This window comes from Vanessa tameamea, chromosome 19 (assembly GCF_037043105.1).
Source record: "Vanessa tameamea isolate UH-Manoa-2023 chromosome 19, ilVanTame1 primary haplotype, whole genome shotgun sequence".
Lineage (NCBI taxonomy): Eukaryota > Metazoa > Arthropoda > Insecta > Lepidoptera > Nymphalidae > Vanessa > Vanessa tameamea.
The window spans coordinates 11,547,489-11,570,000 of NC_087327.1; the positions used below are offsets into that span (position 1 = coordinate 11,547,489).

At 62.0% G+C, this 22,512-nt stretch overlaps 1 protein-coding gene across 1 annotated transcript; it reads left to right on the forward strand.

Annotated features, from left to right (window-relative positions):
- Window positions 1–15,849: 15,849 nt before the first annotated feature.
- LOC135193839 (uncharacterized) lies at window positions 15,850–18,468 on the forward strand (the record flags this gene model as incomplete). Its single annotated transcript, XM_064217931.1, has 5 exons — window positions 15,850–15,973; window positions 16,017–16,609; window positions 16,652–17,775; window positions 17,869–17,999; window positions 18,212–18,468. Coding segments are annotated over exons 1-5 (2,229 nt in total), but the record flags the coding sequence as incomplete, so codon positions are not given.
- Between the last annotated feature and the right edge of the window lie 4,044 nt (window positions 18,469–22,512).

The following is a 22,512-nucleotide window of genomic DNA, read 5'->3' on the forward strand; positions in this document are numbered from 1 at the left end:
GCAGCGGTGGCCACAGAAGGAGGTTGCTCCGAGGGCGCTATACGGCCGGGCGTGGTTGTCCGGGGCGCCAACGGCTGCAGGTCGCTGTGGCTCAGCTGTCCAGTCGCGGCGGCCAAGAAAATTCTTGTGTCTGGCAGAATAAGAGTGGGGTGGATCTCGGCGCGGGTGCTTTTGCTCGAACCGAGGCCGCTCCGCTGTTTTAAATGCTTGGAGGGTGGCCACATGGGGGCCGTTTGTGACAGGGGCGTGGACCGCAGCCGTTTGTGCTTCCGCTGCGGCAAACCCGACCACAAGGCCCGCGAATGCACCGCCGCTGATGCGAACTGCATCCTGTGCTCAGCGGCCGGTAAGCCAGCGACGCACGCCTTGGGCAGTAAGGCGTGCCAGGGCAGCAAAGCTCGCCCTGTCAAAAGAACGGGAGGTGCGGTGACGAAAGGGCCCGTCACCGTGTCCCTAAGGACTGAGGAGCCTATGGAGACCGCACACTAATGGCCCTGCGTTGTCTCCAGGCCAACTTGAACCACTCCGCCAGAGCCCAGGACCTCCTAGTCCAGAGCATGGCGGAGTGGCAAATCGACGTGGCGGTGGTCTCGGAGCCCTATGTCGTTCATTTACGGGACGACTGGGTGTCCGACCACGAGGGAGTGGTGGCAATCGTCGCCCCTGCCGTCGCCGGTTCCCCTGCTATCGAAGGGGTAGCCAGGGGCAGAGGGTTCGTCGTCGCAGTGGTCGGGGGTATGGCGGTCGTGGGCGTTTACGCCTCGCCCAACCGGAGTCTCGCGGAGTTTGAACAGCTACTCGTCGAGGTCGGGGCTCTGGTCGGGCAGGCATCACCCAACCCGGTGTTAGTTGCGGGGGACTTCAATGCCAAATCTACGGCTTGGGGTTCCCCTGCGACGGACGCCAGGGGCGAGGCGCTGGAGGAGTGGGCCGTGTCGCTGGGGCTCGCGGTGACCAATAGTGGGTCGGAGAGCACGTGCGTGCGGCAACAGGGCGAGTCGATCGTGGACGTAACGTTCGCGTCCATCGCCCTAGCCCGCCGTGTTCGAGGCTGGAGGGTGGAGACGGCCGTGGAGACTCTATCGGATCATCGATACATCCGATACGATGTCTCCGCGGTTCCAGTCGTCCGGCCCGCTGTTGTGCGGTCAGAAGGTCCGCGGTGGAGTCTGGGCCGCCTCGATAGCCAGTTGGCAAAAGAGGCGGCCATCGTGGAGGCCTGGTGCGCCGGTTCCGACCCGGTCGTCCAGGTCGACCGAGAGGCTGACCGACTCGGCGCCGCCCTGTTCCGCATCTGCGATGTGGCGATGCCGAGAGTCAAGCCTCAGACTCCACGTCGCCGCGTATACTGGTGGCGGCCAGAACTGCGGCAGCTCCGGAGAGCCTGCGTTGCGGCTCGTCGCCGGTACACCCGGACAAGGAGAAGGAGAGTCCGCGACCACGATCTGGAGGCGGCCCTTTACACCGCCTACAGAGACGCCTGTGTTACGCTGCAAAAGAGCATAGCACAGGCGAAGGAAGCGGCCTGGACGGAGTGGCTGGAGACCCTCGACAGGGATCCGTGGGGGAAACCGTACCGGGTCGTGAGAAAAAATCTCCGACCCTGGGCACCACCACTAACCAGCACACTCGAGCCGCGCTTGCTGGCAAGTGTGGTCGACACGCTCTTCCCGGAGCGGAGCGAATTCGTGCCACCATCGATGGCGCCCAGACACCGCGAAGACATCGGCGCCGACCATCTGGCGCCCCCGGTTACCGAGTCGGAACTGGGTGCGGCTGTTCTGAGGCTCCGCTCAAAACGAACGGCCCCGGGGCCCGATGGGGTACCGGGACGCGCACTGGCGGTCGCACTGGGCGAGATGGGTGAAAGCGTCCGGCGTCTATTCTCCACCTGCATGGCTCAAGGCAGGTTCCCCGATCGGTGGAAAACGGGAAGGCTCGTACTCATCCGCAAGGAGGGTCGAGCCCCCGATCAGCCGTCGGCCTACCGACCTATCGTGCTGCTCGACGAGGTGAGCAAGCTCTTTGAGCGTGTGCTCGCCGCCCGCCTAGTCGACAGCATGGAGCCCGGCCTCAACGAGCGACAGTATGGCTTTCGCCGTGGCCGCTCGACGCTGGACGCGATCGCCAATCTAAGGGACCTGGCAGAAGAGGAGGTGACTCAAGGCGGGGTTTTGTTGGCTGTCTCGTTGGACATATCCAACGCCTTCAACTCCCTGCCCTGGGAAGTCATCCGAGAAGCGCTGAGGTACCACAACGTGCCGTGTTACCTGCAGCGACTGATCGGTGACTACTTTGCGGGCAGAGCAGTCTCCTACCCGACGAGCGACGGTGATAAAAGAAGAGCAATGACGTGCGGTGTTCCACAGGGCTCGGTATTGGGGCCCCTTCTGTGGAACATCGGGTACGACTGGGTGCTGCGCGGGGCCACTCTGCGGGGGGTCAGCGTCACATGCTACGCCGACGACACCCTCGTGTCGGCCCGCGGCAGCTCCCATCGGGAGGCGGCGTATCGAGCCACAGCCGGCGTCGCACACGCGGTTCACCGCATCCGAGCACTGGGCCTCGAGGTGGCCTTGCACAAGTCCGAGGCCCTTGCTTTTCATGGACCTCGGAACGCGCCACCTCAGGGCATGACCATCACAGTGGGCGGAACTTCCATCACCATCGGGTCGACGATGAAGTACCTAGGACTCGTCCTCGATGGCAGGTGGAAGTTCGAGGAGCACTTCCGGCGCTTGGCCCCAAGACTGGTGGCTGCAGCCGGAGCGCTGGGGCGGATTCTCCCCAATGTCGGAGGACCGGGAGGCTCGTGCAGGCGCCTGTACATCGGCGTAGTGCGATCGATGGCACTGTACGGGGCGCCGATATGGGCGGACGCTCTGAGCGCACGCAACGTTGCGTCCCTGCGACGTCCGCAGCGGGCGATGGCGCTCAGGGCGGCTCGGGCGTACCGTACGGTATCGTTCACTGCAGCCTGCCTGCTGTCCGGAAGCCCGCCATGGGACCTCGAGGCCGAGATATCTTCGAGCGTCTACTGGCGGCTGAAGGCAGCGAGAGCGGAGGGAGACCAACCCCATCCTCGGGAAGTTCGGAGCTGGAGGGAAGAGGCCCACGGAAGGCTCTTCGAAAGATGGAAGGAGAGGCTACGGGTCCCGGGAGCGAGCCGGGAACTCGTAGAGGCCATAAGGCCAGTATTGAAAGAGTGGGTCGAGCGAAAGCATGGCCCACCCTCTTACCATCTGACGCAGCTTCTGACCGGCCACGGATGTTTCGCAAAATATCTGTGTGACGTGGCCGGCAGAGAGCCATCACCGACGTGCCATCACTGCGACGACGACGGAGCCGTGGACACGGCCGAGCACACGCGCGCAGAGTGCCCAGCTTGGGCGGAGCCTCGCGCAGCCCTGTCCACGGCTATTGGACCTGACATTTCGCTTCCGGCCCTTATTCGAAAGGTGGTCACGAGCGAGGAGGCGTGGGCGGCATTACGGGTCTTCAGCGAAGCCGTAATGTCCGCAAAGGAGGAGGCGGAGCGACGGCGGGAGGACGATCCCGATTCGCTTCCTCTGCGCCGACGGAGACCTGGTCGGCGGCGCCGTGACCATCTGGGCCGGATGCCCTAACCGGACGTGACACAGCGTGGACGGCGGCGGAACTTTACATCCGCTGCCGCCTGCGGCCTCCAGCGGCGGACTCGGGGGGAGTCCGTCGCGGTTCTGACGGAGGCGGAGACGGAAGGTGCGCCGTAACACCTGGCGCGCCTTTCGCGGCGAGTCGCCCCGTTACAGCGACGGCCGCTGGCAGGGCCGCGGTGGTGAGCCACGCGCGTTCCCGTAGCCCTGTCGCCTGCGGTGAGGCGGAAATTCTAGGAGGTTTTAGTGGGTAGGACGGGGCCTTCTGCCCCGGGAGTCCCACATATCCGTCCCGGTCCCCCTTCGGCCGGGCGGAATGCGTAAATGCATTTCCTCCTAGTAAAACAAAAAAAAAAAAAAAAAAAAAAAAAAAAAGGTTAGGTTAGGTTAGGTTAGGTTAGGTTAGGTTGGGGTACATGTCAGTCGCCTCCTCGTGGCGTACCCTGGGCAACGGGGCCGGCTTGAGCTTGCTCGCCGGCCACGGCTAAGACTGACGCGGCGGGTCAGGGGTCGCTCCCGGTACATCTCTATTAACAGAGTGTGGACTGTGGAGCGGCTTCGTGGCAAAGAAGGGGGAGTTTTTCTTTTGTAAATTTTATTTTCTTTTCTTTTCTTTTGTTTTCCTCTTATTGGAGTTTGCTTTTACTTATTTGTTTTGTTTTGTTCTGTTTTCGTTATTATTTTGTCTTTTGTTTCGTTTGCTGTGTTGTGTTTTGTTTTGTTTGTACATTTTGCTTTGTAAATATTCTTGTTCCTACTTCTGTAGTGGGGTCGAAACGCGACCGCACCTGCTTAGATGCAGGCGCATCTAAGCGGGATTCGTTCGTCTGTCTTCTCGTTCACTGAGGAGCAGACCTTTCGGCGGGTCCGCTGAGTCGGGTTGGCCGGACAGCGGACGGAGGCATGATTCAATGCCGCCGTCGGGGGGCTGGGCTTAACCGCCCGGCCCCAGAGGAAGGACACCTCTCAGATAAAAAACCACCCAATCCCAAGTGGCTTCGCAGCGCGATGGGATGCATGGCCGAGGGGTAGATCGGTCCCGACTGCATTCCTTTCCCACCCTTCCTCATCCTTATTCCTTCCTCCTCCTATCCTTTCTCTATCCCGCCGGCAGCCCCGGCAAAAAATTTATAAAATGAGTGCTACCGAAAAAAATTATTCCTCAAGAGGGTGTCAATCCCTCCCCGATCCGCTTCACGGATCGGGCAGTCCCATATCGAAATATGAGGGGGACAAAGTCGCACTACCGATTTCCATTGACGACCATACCGCGAGCTTAAAGGACACATGCATGACAACGGAAGGACAAGACGACACGGTGGTGGAAGTGGGCGCCCCGATGGCGCGCACTAAAACCAGAGACCCAGGCGCACCCAAGATACCGGTTGTCCGGCTGGAACGACTCTCCATAGAGTCGATCCCGTCGGTCGGCACGATGGACACTACAAACGACTTACCTGGCGAAGGACGAAAGAAAGGGGAGAAGCGGTCCCACACAGAGGATAGCCTCTCGAGCTCCGAGAGCGACGCAAGCGTACAGCCTAGCGACGCAGAATGCTCGGAGCCATCAATCAGCAGGTGGTTGAAACCCACCTCCAGCAAGAGAGGACGTGGCAGACCTGCGACGCACGGGTTATATGTTGGGCTCGGCAAGTCGCAAGCCGAGCTCAACTCCCAAAAAGAAAAGGAGCGACGCTTCCAGGTCGAAGACACACTGGCCGCTTATAATGAGGCGGCCAAGTTGGCGTTAGAAGAGAGAGCGGCCCGCTCTAGGAACCGACAGGCAGAAGCACATACCGAGGATGCACCGAAGACGTCCGCCGCTTTGGACACGACCGTCCAGCAGGCGTTAGACGTGGTGCTCCAGGTTGCCGACAAATCGGGCAACCTGAAGGGTACGTTCGTCAGGGCTCTGAAGACTGCCGCCGACACCATCAAAGGTGCGGTAGCGGAACTCAGAGCTCTGACCATGTCGGAAGAGGTGGCCCGCTTGGAGGCCGCAAACGCGCGGCTCTCGGGTCAGTTGTCCGAGCTCCGGAGGGAGGTGGCCCAGATCCGAGCGAAACCTCCAGAGCAAAGCGAAGGGAGCCTGAAGAGAATCATGGAGGAGGCTCTGCGGTGCAGCCGGGAGCAGTTCAGCAACATGCTGAACGCCCGGATGGAGGGCATCGAGCGTCGCCTCCTTCCGGAGCCTCGGCTGCGGCCTCCGCTGGCTGCAGACCGCAAGGCGGCAGAAGCTGCGACTACGACAGCACGGGTGACGGCCCCGGTTGAGCCGCCCACTGCCAAAGCCGCGGACACGGTCGCGAGCTCTGCAACGGCCCGACGCAAAAAGAAGACAAAAGGCCCCAGTATGGCTGCCCAGGAGGCGGCAGCGGCTGCGGCTAAGAAACCCGCACCTCCGCCAGCGTCGCGGCCGGGTAGCTCCGGAACATCTTGGGCGGCTGTTGTTCGACAACAGCCGAAGAAGCCGCCCAAGAAGCCCAAGGCGGCAACGGGATTGGCAAAGGCGGCCAGAAAAGAGAAGAAGGAAAGGCGTCCTGAAAGGAAACTCCGCTCTCCTCGCACCGCGGTGATCACCATCACCCTGAAGCCCGGTGCCGAGGAGAAAGGCTTGAAGTACGAAACTGTCCTGCAACAAGCGAAGAGCCGCATCAAGCTGAGCGAGGTCGGCTTGACTGCGGTGCGGTTCAGGACGGCGGCCACTGGAGCGCGGATGCTAGAAATCCCGCCGGGCACCGTCGACGCGGAGAAGTCGGCGGATGCCCTTGCGGCGAAGCTCCGCGACGTCCTGAGTCCGGACGAGGTCCAGGTCCATCGACCGACGAAATGCGTCGAGATCAGAGTCATGGATCTGGACGACTCAGTGACGCCGGAGGAGGTGGTGGCAGCGGTGGCCACAGAAGGAGGTTGCTCCGAGGGCGCTATAAGGCCGGGCGTGGTTGTCCGGGGCGCCAACGGCTGCAGGTCGCTGTGGCTAAGCTGTCCAGTCGCGGCGGCCAAGAAAATTCTTGTGTCTGGCAGAATAAGAGTGGGGTGGATCTCGGCGCGGGTGCTTTTGCTCGAACCGAGGCCGCTCCGCTGTTTTAAATGCTTGGAGGGTGGCCACATGGGGGCCGTTTGTGACAGGGGCGTGGACCGCAGCCGTTTGTGCTTCCGCTGCGGCCAACCCGACCACAAGGCCCGAGAATGCACCGCCGCTGAAGCGAACTGCATCCTGTGCTCAGCGGCCGGTAAGCCAGCGACGCACGCCTTGGGCAGTAAGGCGTGCCAGGGCAGCAAAGCTCGCCCTGTCAAAAGAACGGGAGGTACGGTGACGAAAGGGCCCGTCACCGTGTCCCTAAGGACTGAGGAGCCTATGGAGACCGCACACTAATGGCCCTGCGTTGTCTCCAGGCCAACTTGAACCACTCCGCCAGAGCCCAGGACCTCCTAGTCCAGAGCATGGCGGAGTGGCAAATCGACGTGGCGGTGGTCTCGGAGCCCTATGTCGTTCATTTACGGGACGACTGGGTGTCCGACCACGAGGGAGTGGTGGCAATCGTCGCCCCTGCCGTCGCCGGTTCCCCTGCTATCGAAGGGGTAGCCAGGGGCAGAGGGTTCGTCGTCGCAGTGGTCGGGGGTATGGCGGTCGTGGGCGTTTACGCCTCGCCCAACCGGAGTCTCGCGGAGTTTGAACAGCTACTCGTCGAGGTCGGGGCTCTGGTCGGGCAGGCATCACCCAACCCGGTGTTAGTTGCGGGGGACTTCAATGCCAAATCTACGGCTTGGGGTTCCCCTGCGACGGACGCCAGGGGCGAGGCGCTGGAGGAGTGGGCCGTGTCGCTGGGGCTCGCGGTGACCAATAGTGGGTCGGAGAGCACGTGCGTGCGGCAACAGGGCGAGTCGATCGTGGACGTAACGTTCGCGTCCATCGCCCTAGCCCGCCGTGTTCGAGGCTGGAGGGTGGAGACGGCCGTGGAGACTCTATCGGATCATCGATACATCCGATACGATGTCTCCGCGGTTCCAGTCGTCCGGCCCGCTGTTGTGCGGTCAGAAGGTCCGCGGTGGAGTCTGGGCCGCCTCGATAGCCAGTTGGCAAAAGAGGCGGCCATCGTGGAGGCCTGGTGCGCCGGTTCCGACCCGGTCGTCCAGGTCGACCGAGAGGCTGACCGACTCGGCGCCGCCCTGTTCCGCATCTGCGATGTGGCGATGCCGAGAGTCAAGCCTCAGACTCCACGTCGCCGCGTATACTGGTGGCGGCCAGAACTGCGGCAGCTACGGAGAGCCTGCGTTGCGGCTCGTCGCCGGTACACCCGGACAAGGAGAAGGAGAGTCCGCGACCACGATCTGGAGGCGGCCCTTTACACCGCCTACAGAGACGCCTGTGTTACGCTGCAAAAGAGCATAGCACAGGCGAAGGAAGCGGCCTGGACGGAGTGGCTGGAGACCCTCGACAGGGATCCGTGGGGGAAACCGTACCGGGTCGTGAGACAAAATCTCCGACCCTGGGCACCACCACTAACCAGCACACTCGAGCCGCGCTTGCTGGCAAGTGTGGTCGACACGCTCTTCCCGGAGCGGAGCGAATTCGTGCCACCATCGATGGCGCCCAGACACCGCGAAGACATCGGCGCCGACCATCTGGCGCCCCCGGTTACCGAGTCGGAACTGGGTGCGGCTGTTCTGAGGCTCCGCTCAAAACGAACGGCCCCGGGGCCCGATGGGGTACCGGGACGCGCACTGGCGGTCGCACTGGGCGAGATGGGTGAAAGCGTCCGGCGTCTATTCTCCACCTGCATGGCTCAAGGCAGGTTCCCCGATCGGTGGAAAACGGGAAGGCTCGTACTCATCCGCAAGGAGGGTCGAGCCCCCGATCAGCCGTCGGCCTACCGACCTATCGTGCTGCTCGACGAGGTGAGCAAGCTCTTTGAGCGTGTGCTCGCCGTCCGCCTAGTCGACAGCATGGAGCCCGGCCTCAACGAGCGACAGTATGGCTTTCGCCGTGGCCGCTCGACGCTGGACGCGATCGCCAATCTAAGGGACCTGGCAGAAGAGGAGGTGACTCAGGGCGGGGTTTTGTTGGCTGTCTCGTTGGATATATCCAACGCCTTCAACTCCCTGCCCTGGGAAGTCATCCGAGAAGCGCTGAGGTACCACAACGTGCCGTGTTACCTGCAGCGACTGATCGGTGACTACTTTGCGGGCAGAGCAGTCTCCTACCCGACGAGCGACGGTCATAAAAGAAGACCAATGACGTGCGGTGTTCCACAGGGCTCGGTATTGGGGCCCCTTCTGTGGAACATCGGGTACGACTGGGTGCTGCGCGGGGCCACTCTGCGGGGGGTCAGCGTCACATGTTACGCCGACGACACCCTCGTGTCGGCCCGCGGCAGCTCCCATCGGGAGGCGGCGTATCGAGCCACAGCCGGCGTCGCACACGCGGTTCACCGCATCCGAGCACTGGGCCTCGAGGTGGCCTTGCACAAGTCCGAGGCCCTTGCTTTTCATGGACCTCGGAACGCGCCACCTCAGGGCATGACCATCACAGTGGGCGGAACTTCCATCACCATCGGGTCGACGATGAAGTACCTAGGACTCGTCCTCGATGGCAGGTGGAAGTTCGAGGAGCACTTCCGGCGCTTGGCCCCAAGATTGGTGGCTGCAGCCGGAGCGCTGGGGCGGATTCTCCCCAATGTCGGAGGACCGGGAGGCTCGTGCAGGCGCCTGTACATCGGCGTAGTGCGATCGATGGCACTGTACGGGGCGCCGATATGGGCGGACGCTCTGAGCGCACGCAACGTTGCGTCCCTGCGACGTCCGCAGCGGGCGATGGCGCTCAGGGCGGCTCGGGCGTACCGTACGGTATCGTTCACTGCAGCCTGCCTGCTGTCCGGAAGCCCGCCATGGGACCTCGAGGCCGAGATATCTTCGAGCGTCTACTGGCGGCTGAAGGCAGCGAGAGCGGAGGGAGACCAACCCCATCCTCGGGAAGTTCGGAGCTGGAGGGAAGAGGCCCACGGAAGGCTCTTCGAAAGATGGAAGGAGAGGCTACGGGTCCCGGGAGCGAGCCGGGAACTCGTAGAGGCCATAAGGCCAGTATTGAAAGAGTGGGTCGAGCGAAAGCATGGCCCACCCTCTTACCATCTGACGCAGCTTCTGACCGGCCACGGATGTTTCGCAAAATATCTGTGTGACGTGGCCGGCAGAGAGCCATCACCGACGTGCCATCACTGCGACGACGGAGCCGTGGACACGGCCGAGCACACGCGCGCAGAGTGCCCAGCTTGGGCGGAGCCTCGCGCAGCCCTGTCCACGGCTATAGGACCTGACATTTCGCTTCCGGCCCTTATTCGAAAGGTGGTCACGAGCGAAGAGGCGTGGGCGGCATTACGGGTCTTCAGCGAAGCCGTAATGTCCGCAAAGGAGGAGGCGGAGCGACGGCGGGAGGACGATCCCGATTCGCTTCCTCTGCGCCGACGGAGACCTGGTCGGCGGCGCCGTGACCATCTGGGCCGGATGCCCTAACCGGACGTGACACAGCGCGGACGGCGGCGGAACTTTACATCCGCTGCCGCCTGGCCTCCAGCGGCGGACTCGGGGGGAGTCCGTCGCGGTTCTGACGGAGGCGGAGACGGAAGGTGCGCCGTAACACCTGGCGCGCCTTTCGCGGCGAGTCGCCCCTTTACAGCGACGGCCGCTGGCAGGGCCGCGGTGGTGAGCCACGCGCGTTCCCGTAGCCCTGTCGCCTGCGGTGAGGCGGAAATTCTAGGAGGTTTTAGTGGGTAGGACGGGGCCTTCTGCCCCGGGAGTCCCACATATCCGTCCCGGTCCCCCTTCGGCCGGGCGGAATGCGTAAATGCATTTCCTCCTAGTAAAACAAAAAAAAAAAAAAAAAAAAAAAAAGGTTAGGTTAGGTTAGGTTAGGTTAGGTTAGGTTAGGTTAGGTTAGGTTAGGTTAGGTTACGGCCCGAAACATCGCCGTGCTGAGAAGACCGCAGCGCGCGATGGCCGTCAGGATGATAAGGGGATACCGTACGATCTCCTTCGAGGCAGCGAGTCTCCTGGCCGGATCCCCGCCCTGGGACCTCGAGGCAAAGCTCCTCGCGTCGCTCTATTGGCGGCGCGCGGAGGCGGCCGAGCGAGGCCAGCGCCTGGTGCCTCGACAGATCGAGGCACGCAGGGCAGAGCTTCGCCAGGTCCTAGTAGCGGAGTGGCAGACGCGTCTGGCGCTACCCACGGCGGGGCAAGCCGCCGCCGTAGCGGCGGTGAGGCCCGTTATGAAGGAGTGGCTCAACAGGAGCCACGGCGCCCTCAGCTTCCGGCTGACGCAGGTGCTTACCGGACACGGGTGCTTCGGGAAGTACCTGTGTCGCATAGGCCGGGAGCCGACGTCCCAGTGCCACCATTGTGGCGATTGTCGCGACGATACGGCGTTGCACACGTTGGCGGAGTGCCCAGCTTGGGCTGAGCAGCGCCGCGATCTCGTCGCGGCCGTAGGTGCTGCGGGAAACCTCTCGCTTCCGGCTGTCGTCTCAACGATGGTTCGGAGCGAGGCAGGGTGGAGTGCCGTCGCCACCTTCTGCGAGGGCGTGATGCTCGCAAAGGAGGCGGCGGAAAGGGAGAGAGAGGCTGCCTCCTCTCTCCCCTCTCGCAGCAGACGAACTGGGCGTCGTAGGGTGGCCGACCTTCGACCACCCTAGGGCGTGGCCTGCGGACGACAGACTCGGGGCGTCTCGTCGTCCGATCAGCAGCAGGCCTCGAGGCGGCGGCGTCGTGTTCCGCACGCGCGCCTCGTGATGGAGTCCTGCGGCCGGGGTGACAGCCGCAGTGGGTGACGGGGCTCGCCCAACCACCTGGCGAGCCAATACCCGTCGGGGGGGTAGCGACGAATGCTTCGGCGATTCCCGCCCTTCCGACGCACGGGTACCTGGAGGACACGGGTTGGTTTTTAGTCAGTAGGAGTCTGACAGTCCCCTTCGCCCCTCCCCCGGGGCGGAGGGACTCCATCGAGGATTTTCCAACCGAAAAAAAAAAAAAAAAAAAAAAAAAAAAAAAAAGGTTAGGTTAGGTTAGGTTAGGTTAGGTTAGGTTAGGTTAGGTTAGGTTAGGTTAGGTTTCGCCCGGGGTCAGAGCAGTCTCCTACCCGACGAGCGACGGTGATAGAAGAAGACCGATGACGTGCGGTGTCCCACAGGGCTCGGTATTGGGGCCCCTTCTGTGGAACATCGGGTACGACTGGGTGCTGCGCGGGGCCACTCTGCGGGGGGTCAGCGTCACATGCTACGCCGACGACACCCTCGTGTCGGCCCGCGGCAGCTCCCATCGGGAGGCGGCGTATCGAGCCACAGCCGGCGTCGCACACGCGGTTCACCGCATCCGAGCACTGGGCCTCGAGGTGGCCTTGCACAAGTCCGAGGCCCTTGCTTTTCATGGACCTCGGAACGCGCCACCTCAGGGCATGACCATCACAGTGGGCGGAACTTCCATCACCATCGGGTCGACGATGAAGTACCTAGGACTCGTCCTCGATGGCAGGTGGAAGTTCGAGGAGCACTTCCGGCGCTTGGCCCCAAGACTGGTGGCTGCAGCCGGAGCGCTGGGGCGGATTCTCCCCAATGTCGGAGGACCGGGAGGCTCGTGCAGGCGCCTGTACATCGGCGTAGTGCGATCAATGGCACTGTACGGGGCGCCGATATGGGCGGACGCTCTGAGCGCACGCAACGTTGCGTCCCTGCGACGTCCGCAGCGGGCGATGGCGCTCAGGGCGGCTCGGGCGTACCGTACGGTATCGTTCACTGCAGCCTGCCTGCTGTCCGGAAGCCCGCCATGGGACCTCGAGGCCGAGATATCTTCGAGCGTCTACTGGCGGCTGAAGGCAGCGAGAGCGGAGGGAGACCAACCCCATCCTCGGGAAGTTCGGAGCTGGAGGGAAGAGGCCCACGGAAGGCTCTTCGAAAAATGGAAGGAGAGGCTACGGGTCCCGGGAGCGAGCCGGGAACTCGTAGAGGCCATAAGGCCAGTATTGAAAGAGTGGGTCGAGCGAAAGCATGGCCCACCCTCTTACCATCTGACGCAGCTTCTGACCGGCCACGGATGTTTCGCAAAATATCTGTGTGACGTGGCCGGCAGAGAGCCATCACCGACGTGCCATCACTGCGACGACGGAGCCGTGGACACGGCCGAGCACACGCGCGCAGAGTGCCCAGCTTGGGCGGAGCCTCGCGCAGCCCTGTCCACGGCTATAGGACCTGACATTTCGCTTCCGGCCCTTATTCGAAAGGTGGTCACGAGCGAAGAGGCGTGGGCGGCATTACGGGTCTTCAGCGAAGCCGTAATGTCCGCAAAGGAGGAGGCGGAGCGACGGCGGGAGGACGATCCCGATTCGCTTCCTCTGCGCCGACGGAGACCTGGTCGGCGGCGCCGTGACCATCTGGGCCGGATGCCCTAACCGGACGTGACACAGCGTGGACGGCGGCGGAACTTTACATCCGCTGCCGCCTGGCCTCCAGCGGCGGACTCGGGGGGAGTCCGTCGCGGTTCTGACGGAGGCGGAGACGGAAGGTGCGCCGTAACACCTGGCGCGCCTTTCGCGGCGAGTCGCCCCTTTACAGCGACGGCCGCTGGCAGGGCCGCGGTGGTGAGCCACGCGCGTTCCCGTAGCCCTGTCGCCTGCGGTGAGGCGGAAATTCTAGGAGGTTTTAGTGGGTAGGACGGGGCCTTCTGCCCCGGGAGTCCCACATATCCGTCCCGGTCCCCCTTCGGCCGGGCGGAATGCGTAAATGCATTTCCTCCTAGTAAAACAAAAAAAAAAAAAAAAAAAAAAAAAAAAAGGTTTCGCCCGGGGTGAGGTGGTCTTGGCGGTGTCGCTCGACATCGCCAACGCTTTCAACACCTTGCCCTGGAATACCATCAGGGAGGCACTCCGGTACCATGGAGTGCCGCGCTACCTCCAACGCATGGTCGCGGCTTACCTGTCGGGGCGAGCGGTCGTGTACCCGGGTCGAGAAGGATGGGGTCGGAGAGAGACGTCGTGCGGCGTTCCGCAGGGTTCCGTTCTGGGACCACTCCTGTGGAACGTGGGGTACGACTGGGCTCTGCGCGGTGCGTTTCTCCACGGCGTCGGCGTCATTTGTTACGCCGACGACACGCTCGTCACAGCGAGAGGGAAAACGTACCGGCAGGTGGCCATACGCGCGACTGCTGGTGTCGCGCACGTCGTGGGTAGGATCCGGCGGCTGGGCTTGGAGGTGGCATTGCACAAGTCGGAGGCCCTGTGTTTTCACGGGCCGAGGACGAAGCCGCCTCCCGGTTCCAGCATCATCGTGGGAGGGGTATCCATCGCTGTAGAGTCGACGATGAAATATCTAGGACTCGTCCTCGACAGTCGGTGGAACTTCGGGCCGCACTTTACACGGCTCGCCCCCCGTTTGTTGGGCGCCGCTTCAGCGCTCTCGCGCCTGCTGCCCAACCTCGGGGGACCCAACTCCTCGTGCAGGAGGCTCTATATGGGGGTCGTACGGTCGATGGCGCTATACGCCGCGCCAGTGTGGACGGATGCCCTGACGGCCCGAAACATCGCCGTGCTGAGAAGACCGCAGCGCGCGATGGCCGTCAGGATGATAAGGGGATACCGTACGATCTCCTTCGAGGCAGCGAGCCTCCTAGCCGGATCCCCGCCCTGGGACCTCGAGGCAAAGCTCCTCGCGTCGCTCTATTGGCGGCGCGCGGAGGCGGTCGAGCGAGGCGAGCGCCTGGTGCCTCGACAGATCGAGGCACGCAGGGCAGAGCTTCGCCAGGTCCTAGTGGCGGAGTGGCAGACGCGTCTAGCGCTACCCACGGCGGGGCAAGCCGCCGCCGTAGCGGCGGTGAGGCCCGTTCTGAAGGAGTGGCTCAACAGGAGCCACGGCGCCCTCAGCTTCCGGCTGACGCAGGTGCTTACCGGACACGGGTGCTTCGGGAAGTACCTGTGTCGCATAGGCCGGGAGCCGACGTCCCAGTGCCACCATTGTGGCGATTGTCGCGACGATACGGCGTTGCACACGTTGGCGGAGTGCCCAGCTTGGGCTGAGCAGCGCCGCGATCTCGTCGCGGCCGTAGGTGCTGCGGGAAACCTCTCGCTTCCGGCTGTCGTCTCAACGATGGTTCGGAGCGAGGCAGGGTGGAGTGCCGTCGCCACCTTCTGCGAGGGCGTGATGCTCGCAAAGGAGGCGGCGGAAAGGGAGAGAGAGGCTGCCTCCTCTCTCCCCTCTCGCAGCAGACGAACTGGGCGTCGTAGGGTGGCCGACCTTCGACCACCCTAGGGCGTGGCCTGCGGACGACAGACTCGGGGCGTCTCGTCGTCCGATCAGCAGCAGGCCTCGAGGCGGCGGCGTCGTGTTCCGCGCGCGCGCCTCGTGATGGAGTCCTGCGGCCGGGGTGACAGCCGCAGTGGGTGACGGGGCTCGCCCGACCACCTGGCGAGCCAATACCCGTCGGGGGGGTAGCGACGAATGCTTCGGCGATTCCCGCCCTTCCGACGCACGGGTACCTGGAGGACACGGGTTGGTTTTTAGTCAGTAGGAGTCTGACAGTCCCCTTCGCCCCTCCCCCGGGGCGGAGGGACTCCATCGAGGATTTTCCAACCGAAAAAAAAAAAAAAAAAAAAAAAGGTTAGGTTAGGTTAGGTTAGGTTAGGTTAGGTTAGGTTAGGTTAGGTTGGGGTACATGTCAGTCGCCTCCTCGTGGCGTACCCTGGGCAACGGTGTCGACGACTTTTTCGTCGGCAACGGCTAAGACTGACGCGGAGGGATGCCACGGACCGCTCCTGGTGCTTCTCTGTTTGGCAGAGTGGACTGTGCGAGCGGCTTCGTGGCAAAGGGGGGGTTAGTGTTGTAACGTCTTGTTTCGTTTTATTTTGATTTGATACTTTTCGTTACGTGTTTTGGTGTAAATACTTTTTAATTTGTATATATTAGGGAGTAAGTCTGTTGTGGTGTAGGGTAATTTTATTTTAAAATTTGTAAATATCGTGTACATAGCATTGTTTGTGCTGAGTCTTCGAGGTCTTTTGGCCTTCGGAGACCGAAGGAGTAGCGCGTAATCCTGCACAGTGAGGTGTCGTGGACATGTCTCGCGGCTTCGTGCAGGACCGCGGGTCTTGCCTTAACCGGCCGGACTGCGAGGAAGAAAACCTCTATAAAAATTACCCCGAATCCCAAGTGGCGACGCAGCGCGAGGGGATGCATGGCTGATGGGAGGTTCAGTCGTGACTGCGATCCTCGTCAGGGTACCGGCCGACACCCTTGACGAGTTACGCAAGGCTTATCCAGGTGCAGGGGGCACCACCTGGACGGACCTTCACTTCCCCCTTACTCGTGGGATTAGCTATGGATATTCAAAAAATAAAAACTCACAAAGGACACCGATCAGCAAAACGAACGGACAACGACGATATGGCGGTGGAGGTGGGCGCCCCGAAGGCGCACACCGATACCGAAGACCTTGGCGCGGATAAAGGACATGCTGCCCGACCTGAACGACTCTCCGAGTCGGACTCGTCGGTGTGCAGCATGATGACGGTGGAGTCTGTGGATATTCCACACAAGGATGCGATACGGCGAAAAGGCGAAAAGCGGACCCACGCTGGGGATAGCTGCTCTGGCTCCGAGAGTGACGCGAGCGAGCAGCTGAGTGAAAACTCAGAATCCTCAGCGTGCAGGTGGCTGAAACCTGCTAATAAGAGAGGGCGTGGCCGGCCGCCCACACATGGAAAGTACGTAGGTCTTGGAAAATCGCGAGCGGAGCTCCAGGAAGCGAAGTCCAAAACTAGAGAGGATCGCTTCCAGGCCGAAGACACGCTGGCCGCTTATAATGAGGCGGCCAAGTTGGCGTTAGAGGAGAGAGCGGCCCGCTCTAGGAACCGACAAGCAGAGTCACATACCGAAGATGCACCGAAGACGTCCGCCGCTTTGGACGCGACCGTCCAGCAGGCGCTCGACGTGGTGCTCCAGGTTGCCGACAAATCGGGCAACCTGAAGGGTACGTTCGTCAAGGCTCTGAAGACTGCCGCCGACACCATCAAAGGTGCGGTGGCGGAACTCAGGGCTCTGACCATGTCTGAGGAGGTGGCCCGCCTGGAAGCTGCCAACGCACAGCTTTCGGGCCAGTTGGCCGAGCTCCGGAGAGAGGTGGCCCAGATGCGAGCGAAGCCAGAACAGAGCGAAGAAAACCTGAAGAGGATTATGGAGGAGGCGCTGCGGTGCAGCCGGGAGCAGTTCAGCAACATGCTGAACGCCCGGATGGAGGGCATCGAGCGTCGCCTCCTTCCGGAGCCTCGGCTGCGGCCTCCGCTGGCCGCAGACCGCAAGGCGGCAGAAGCTGCGACTGCGACACCGCGGGTGACGGCACCGGTCGAACCGCCCACTGCCAAAGCCGCGGACACGGTCGCGAGCTCTGCCACGGCCCGACGCCAAAAGAAGGGGAAACGGCCCAGCATGGCTGCCCAGGAGGCGGCAGCGGCTGCGGCCAAGAAGACCGCTCCTCCGCCAGCGTCGAGGCCGGGTAGCTCCGGAACATCTTGGGCGGCTGTTGTTCGCCAACAGCCGAGCAAGCCGCCCAAGAAGCCTAAGGCGGCAGCGGGATTGACAACGGCGACCAGAAAAGGGAAGAAGGAGAAGCGTCCAGAAAGGAAACTCCGCTCTCCTCGCACCGCGGTGATCACCATCACCCTGAAGCCCGGTGCCGAGGAGAAGGGCCTGAAGTACGAAACTGTCCTGCAACAAGCGAAGAGCCGCATCAAGCTGAGCGAGGTCGGCTTGACTGCGGTGCGCTTCAGGACAGCGGCCACTGGAGCGCGGATGCTCGAAATCCCGCCGGGCACCGTCGACGCGGAGAAGTCGGCGGATGCCCTTGCGGCGAAGCTCCGCGACGTCCTGAGTCCGGACGAGGTCCAGGTCCATCGACCGACGAAATGCGTCGAGATCAGAGTCATGGATCTGGACGACTCAGTGACGTCGGAGGAGGTGGTGGCAGCGGTGGCCACAGAAGGAGGTTGCTCCGAGGGTGCTATAAGGCCGGGCGTGGTTGTCCGGGGCGCCAACGGCTGCAGGTCGCTGTGGCTAAGCTGTCCAGTCGCGGCGGCCAAGAAAATTCTGGTGTCTGGCAGAATAAGAGTGGGGTGGATCTCGGCGCGGGTGCTTTTGCTCGAGCCGAGGCCACTCCGCTGTTATAAATGTTTGGAGGGAGGCCACATGGGGGCCGTTTGTGACAGGGGCGTGGACCGCAGCCGTTTGTGCTTCCGCTGCGGCCAACCCGACCACAAGGCCCGAGAATGCACTGCCGCTGAAGCGAACTGCATCCTGTGCTCAGCGGCCGGTAAGCCAGCGACGCACGCCTTGGGCAGTAAGGCGTGCCAGGGCAGCAAAGCTCGCCCTGTCAAAAGAACGGGAGGTGCGGTGACGAAAGGGCCCGTCACCGTGTCCCTAAGGACTGAGGAGCCTATGGAGACCGCACACTAATGGCCCTGCGTTGTCTCCAGGCCAACTTGAACCACTCCGCCAGAGCCCAGGACCTCCTAGTCCAGAGCATGGCGGAGTGGCAAATCGGAGTGGCAGTGGTGGCGGAGCCCTACGTCGTTCATTTACGGGACGACTGGGTATCCGACCACGAGGGAGTGATTTCCATCGTCGCTCCCGCTATCGCCGGCGCCCCTGCGATCGATTGGGTCGCCAAAGGCAGAGGGTGCGTGGCCGCCATCGTACAGAACAGCGCGTTCGTGGGAGTCTACGCCTCTCCCAACCGGAGTCTCGCCGAGTTTGAGCAACTTCTGGTTGAGGTCGGGGCTCTGGTCGGGCAGGTTTCACCGAGACCGGTGATAGTTGCGGGGGACTTCAATGCCAAATCCACGGCTTGGGGTTCCCCTGCGACCGATGCCCGAGGAGAGGTGCTAGAGGAGTGGGCCGTGTCACTGGGGCTCGCGACGATCAACAGCGGATCGGAGAGCACGTGCGTGCGGCAACGGGGCGAGTCGATCGTGGACTTAACGTTCGCGTCCATCGCCCTAGCCCGCCGTGTTCGGGATTGGAGGGTGGAGACGGGGGTGGAGACTCTGTCGGATCATAGATATATCCGATTCGATGTCTCCGCGGTTCCCGTCATCCAGCCCGCTGTTGAGCGGTCAGAAGGTCCGCGGTGGAGTCTGGGCCGCCTCGACAGCCAGTTGGCGAAAGAGGCGGCCATCGTGGAGGCCTGGTGCGCCGGTTCCGACCCGGTCGTCCAGGTCGACCGAGAGGCTGACCGACTCGGTGCCGCCCTGTTCCGCATTTGCGATGTGGCGATGCCGAGGGTGCAGTCTCAGACTCCACGTCGTCGTGTATACTGGTGGCGCCCGGAACTGCGGACGCTGCGGAGAGCGTGCGTTGCGGCCCGCCGCCGATACGCCAGGTCGAGGAGGAGACGGATACGCGACCACAACCTGGAGGAGGCTCTTTACACCTCCTACAGGGAGGCTTGCGTATCACTCCGGACGGCGATCGCACAGGCGAAGGAAGCGGCGTGGGTGGAGTGGCTCGCCTCACTCGAGGCAGATCCGTGGGGGAGACCGTATCGGGTCGTGAGGCAGAAGCTCCGACCCTGGACACCCCCGCTCACCACGACCATCCAGCCGCAGCTTCTGGGACGAATCGCGGAGGAGCTTTTCCCGGAGAGAGAAGCGTTCGTCCCACCGGCGATGGAGCCCGAATACGTCGGGGAGGTGGCGGGTCATGCGTCCCCGGTTACCGAGGCGGAGTTGGGTGCGGCTGTCCTGAAGCTCCGTTCGAAAAGGACAGCCCCCGGGCCTGACGGGATACCGGGACGCGCGCTGGCGATCGCGCTGGAGGAGTTGGGCGATGGCACGTGCCGGCTGTTTTCCGCCTGCCTGGCTCAGGGTAGGTTTCCGAATCGGTGGAAAACGGGAAGGCTCGTACTCATCCGCAAGGAGGGACGAGCCCCCGATCAGCCGTCGGCCTACCGACCCATCGTGCTGCTCGACGAAGCGGGCAAGCTCTTTGAGCGTATCATCGCAGCCCGTCTAGTCGACAGCATGGAGCCGGGCCTGAGCGAGTCGCAGTTCGGCTTTCGCCGGGGCCGCTCTACTCTCGACGCAGTCGCCAGGCTGAGGGAGCTAGCAGAGGAGGAGGTCTCTCGGGGTGGGGTGTTGCTGGCAGTGTCGTTGGATATTTCCAACGCCTTCAACACTCTGCCCTGGGAAGTGGTACTCGAGAGCCTGAAGTACCACAACGTTCCAGGATATCTGCAGCGAACCGTCGCCGACTACTTCTCCGGCAGGGCGGTTGCGTTCCCGACGATGGAGGGATTTAGCAGGAGGGACATGACGTGCGGTGTTCCACAGGGCTCGGTTTTGGGGCCGTTACTGTGGAACATCGGCTACGATTGGGTGCTTCGCGGGGCCACGTTGCGGGGGGTCAGCGTGACCTGCTACGCTGACGACACCCTCGTGTCGGCCCGCGGCAGCACCCATCGTGAGGCGGCGTATCTCGCCACGGCGGGAGTGGCGCATGCGGTCCACCGCATTCGTGCTCTGGGCCTTGAGGTGGCCTTGCACAAGTCCGAGGCCCTGATCTTCCACGGACCTCGGAACGCGCCACCTCAAGGGCTGACGATCACTGTCGGCGGAACTTCCATCACCATCGGGTCGACGATGAAGTACCTAGGACTCGTCCTCGATGGCAGGTGGAAGTTCGAGGAGCACTTCCGGCGCTTGGCCCCAAGACTGGTGGCTGCAGCCGGAGCGTTGGGCCGCATATTGCCCAACGTCGGGGGACCGGGTGGTTCCTGCAGGCGGTTGTACTCCGGCGTGGTGCGTTCGATGGCACTCTACGGTGCGCCGATATGGGCGGACGCTCTGAGCGCTCGCAACGTCGCCTCGCTGCGACGTCCGCAGCGGGCGATGGCGCTCAGGGCGGCTCGGGCGTACCGGACGGTGTCATACACCGCGGCCGGCTTGCTGTCCGGAAGCCCGCCATGGGACCTCGAGGCCGAGATCAACTCGAGTGTCTACTGGCGGGCCAAGGCTGCAAGGGCGGGAGGGACTCGACTCGTCCCGCGAGTAGTCCAGCAGTGGAGGGAGGAGGGTAGACGCCGCCTCATGGAGAAGTGGGAGGACCGGCTACGAGTTCCGGACGCCGGTGGGGAACTCGTCGCGGCGATCCGCCCGGTTTTGAGAGAGTGGGTCGAGCGTAAGCACGGCCCACTGACGTACCACCTGACGCAGCTCATATCCGGTCACGGCTGCTTCGCAAAATACCTGTGCGAAGTGGTCGGGAGAGAGCCGTCGGTGGTGTGTCTTCACTGCGACGACGGAGCCGTGGACACGGCCGAGCACACGCGCGCAGAGTGCCCAGCCTGGGCGGAACCTCGCGCAGCCCTGTCCACGGCCATTGGATTGGACATCTCGCTTCCGGCCCTTATTCGAAAGGTGGTCACGAGCGAAGAGGCGTGGGCGGCATTACGGGTCTTCAGTGAAGCCGTAATGTCCGCGAAGGAGGAGGCGGAGCGACGGCGGGAGGACGATCCCGATTCGCTTCCGCTGCGCCGACGGAGACCTGGTCGGCGGCGCCGTGACCATCTGGGCCGGATGCATTAACCCGGACGTGACACAGAGTGGACGGCGGCGGAACTTTACATCCGCTGCCGCCCGGCCTCCAGCGGCGGACTCGGGGGGAGTCCGTCGCGGTTCTGACGGAGGCGGAGACGGAAGGTGCGCCGTAACACCTGGCGCGCCTTTCGCGGCGAGTCGCCCCTTTACAGCGACGGCCGCTGGCAGGGCCGCGGTGGTGAGCCACGCGCGTTCCCGTAGCCCTGTCGCCTGCGGTGAGGCGGAAATTCTAGGAGGTTTTAGTGGGTAGGACGGGGCCTTCTGCCCCGGGAGTCCCACATATCCGTCCCGGTCCCCCTTCGGCCGGGCGGAATGCGTAAATGCATTTCCTCCTAGTAAAACAAAAAAAAAAAAAAAAAAGGTTAGGTTAGGTTAGGTTAGGTTAGGTTAGGTTAGGTTAGGTTAGGTTAGGTTAGGTTAGGTTAGGTTAGGTTAGGTTAGGTTAGGTTAGGTTAGGTTAGTTAGGTTAGGTTAGGTTAGGTTAGGTTAGGTTAGGTTAGGTTAGGTTAGGTTAGGTTAGGTTAGGTTAGGTTAGGTTAGGTTAGGTTAGGTTAGGTTAGGTTAGGTTAGGTTAGGTTAGGTTAGGTTAGGTTAGGTTAGGTTAGGTTAGGTTAGGTTAGGTTAGGTTAGGTTTAGTTAGGTTAGGTTAGGTTAGGTTAGGTTAGGTTAGGTTAGGTTAGGTTAGGTTAGGTTAGGTTAGGTTAGGTTATGTAGGTAGGTTTAGGTTAGGTTTAGGTTAGGTTAGGGTTAGGTTAGTTAGGTTAGGTTAGGTTAGGTTAGGTTAGGTTAGGTTAGGTTAGGTTAGGTTAGGTTAGGTTAGGTTAGGTTAGGTTAGGTAGTTAGGTTAGGTTAGGTTAGGTTAGGTTAGGTTAGGTTAGGTTAGGTTAGGTTGGTTAGGTTAGGTTAGGTTAGTTAGGTTAGGTAGTTAGGTTAGGTTAGGTTAGGTTAGGTTAGGTTAGGTTAGGTTAGTAGGTTAGTTAGGTAGGTTAGGTTAGGTTAGGTTAGGTTAGGTTAGGTTAGTGTTAGGTTAGGTTAGGTTGTAGGTTAGGTTAGGTTAGGTTAGGTTAGGTTAGGTTAGGTTAGGTTAGGTAGGTAGGTTAGGTTAGGTTAGGTTAGGTTAGGTTAGTTAGGTTTAGGTTAGGTAGGTTAGGTTAGGTTTAGGTTAGGTTAGGTTAGGTTAGGTAGGTTAGGTTAGGTTAGTTAGGTTAGGTTAGGTTAGGTTAGGTAGGTTAGGTTAGGTTAGGTTAGGTTAGGTTA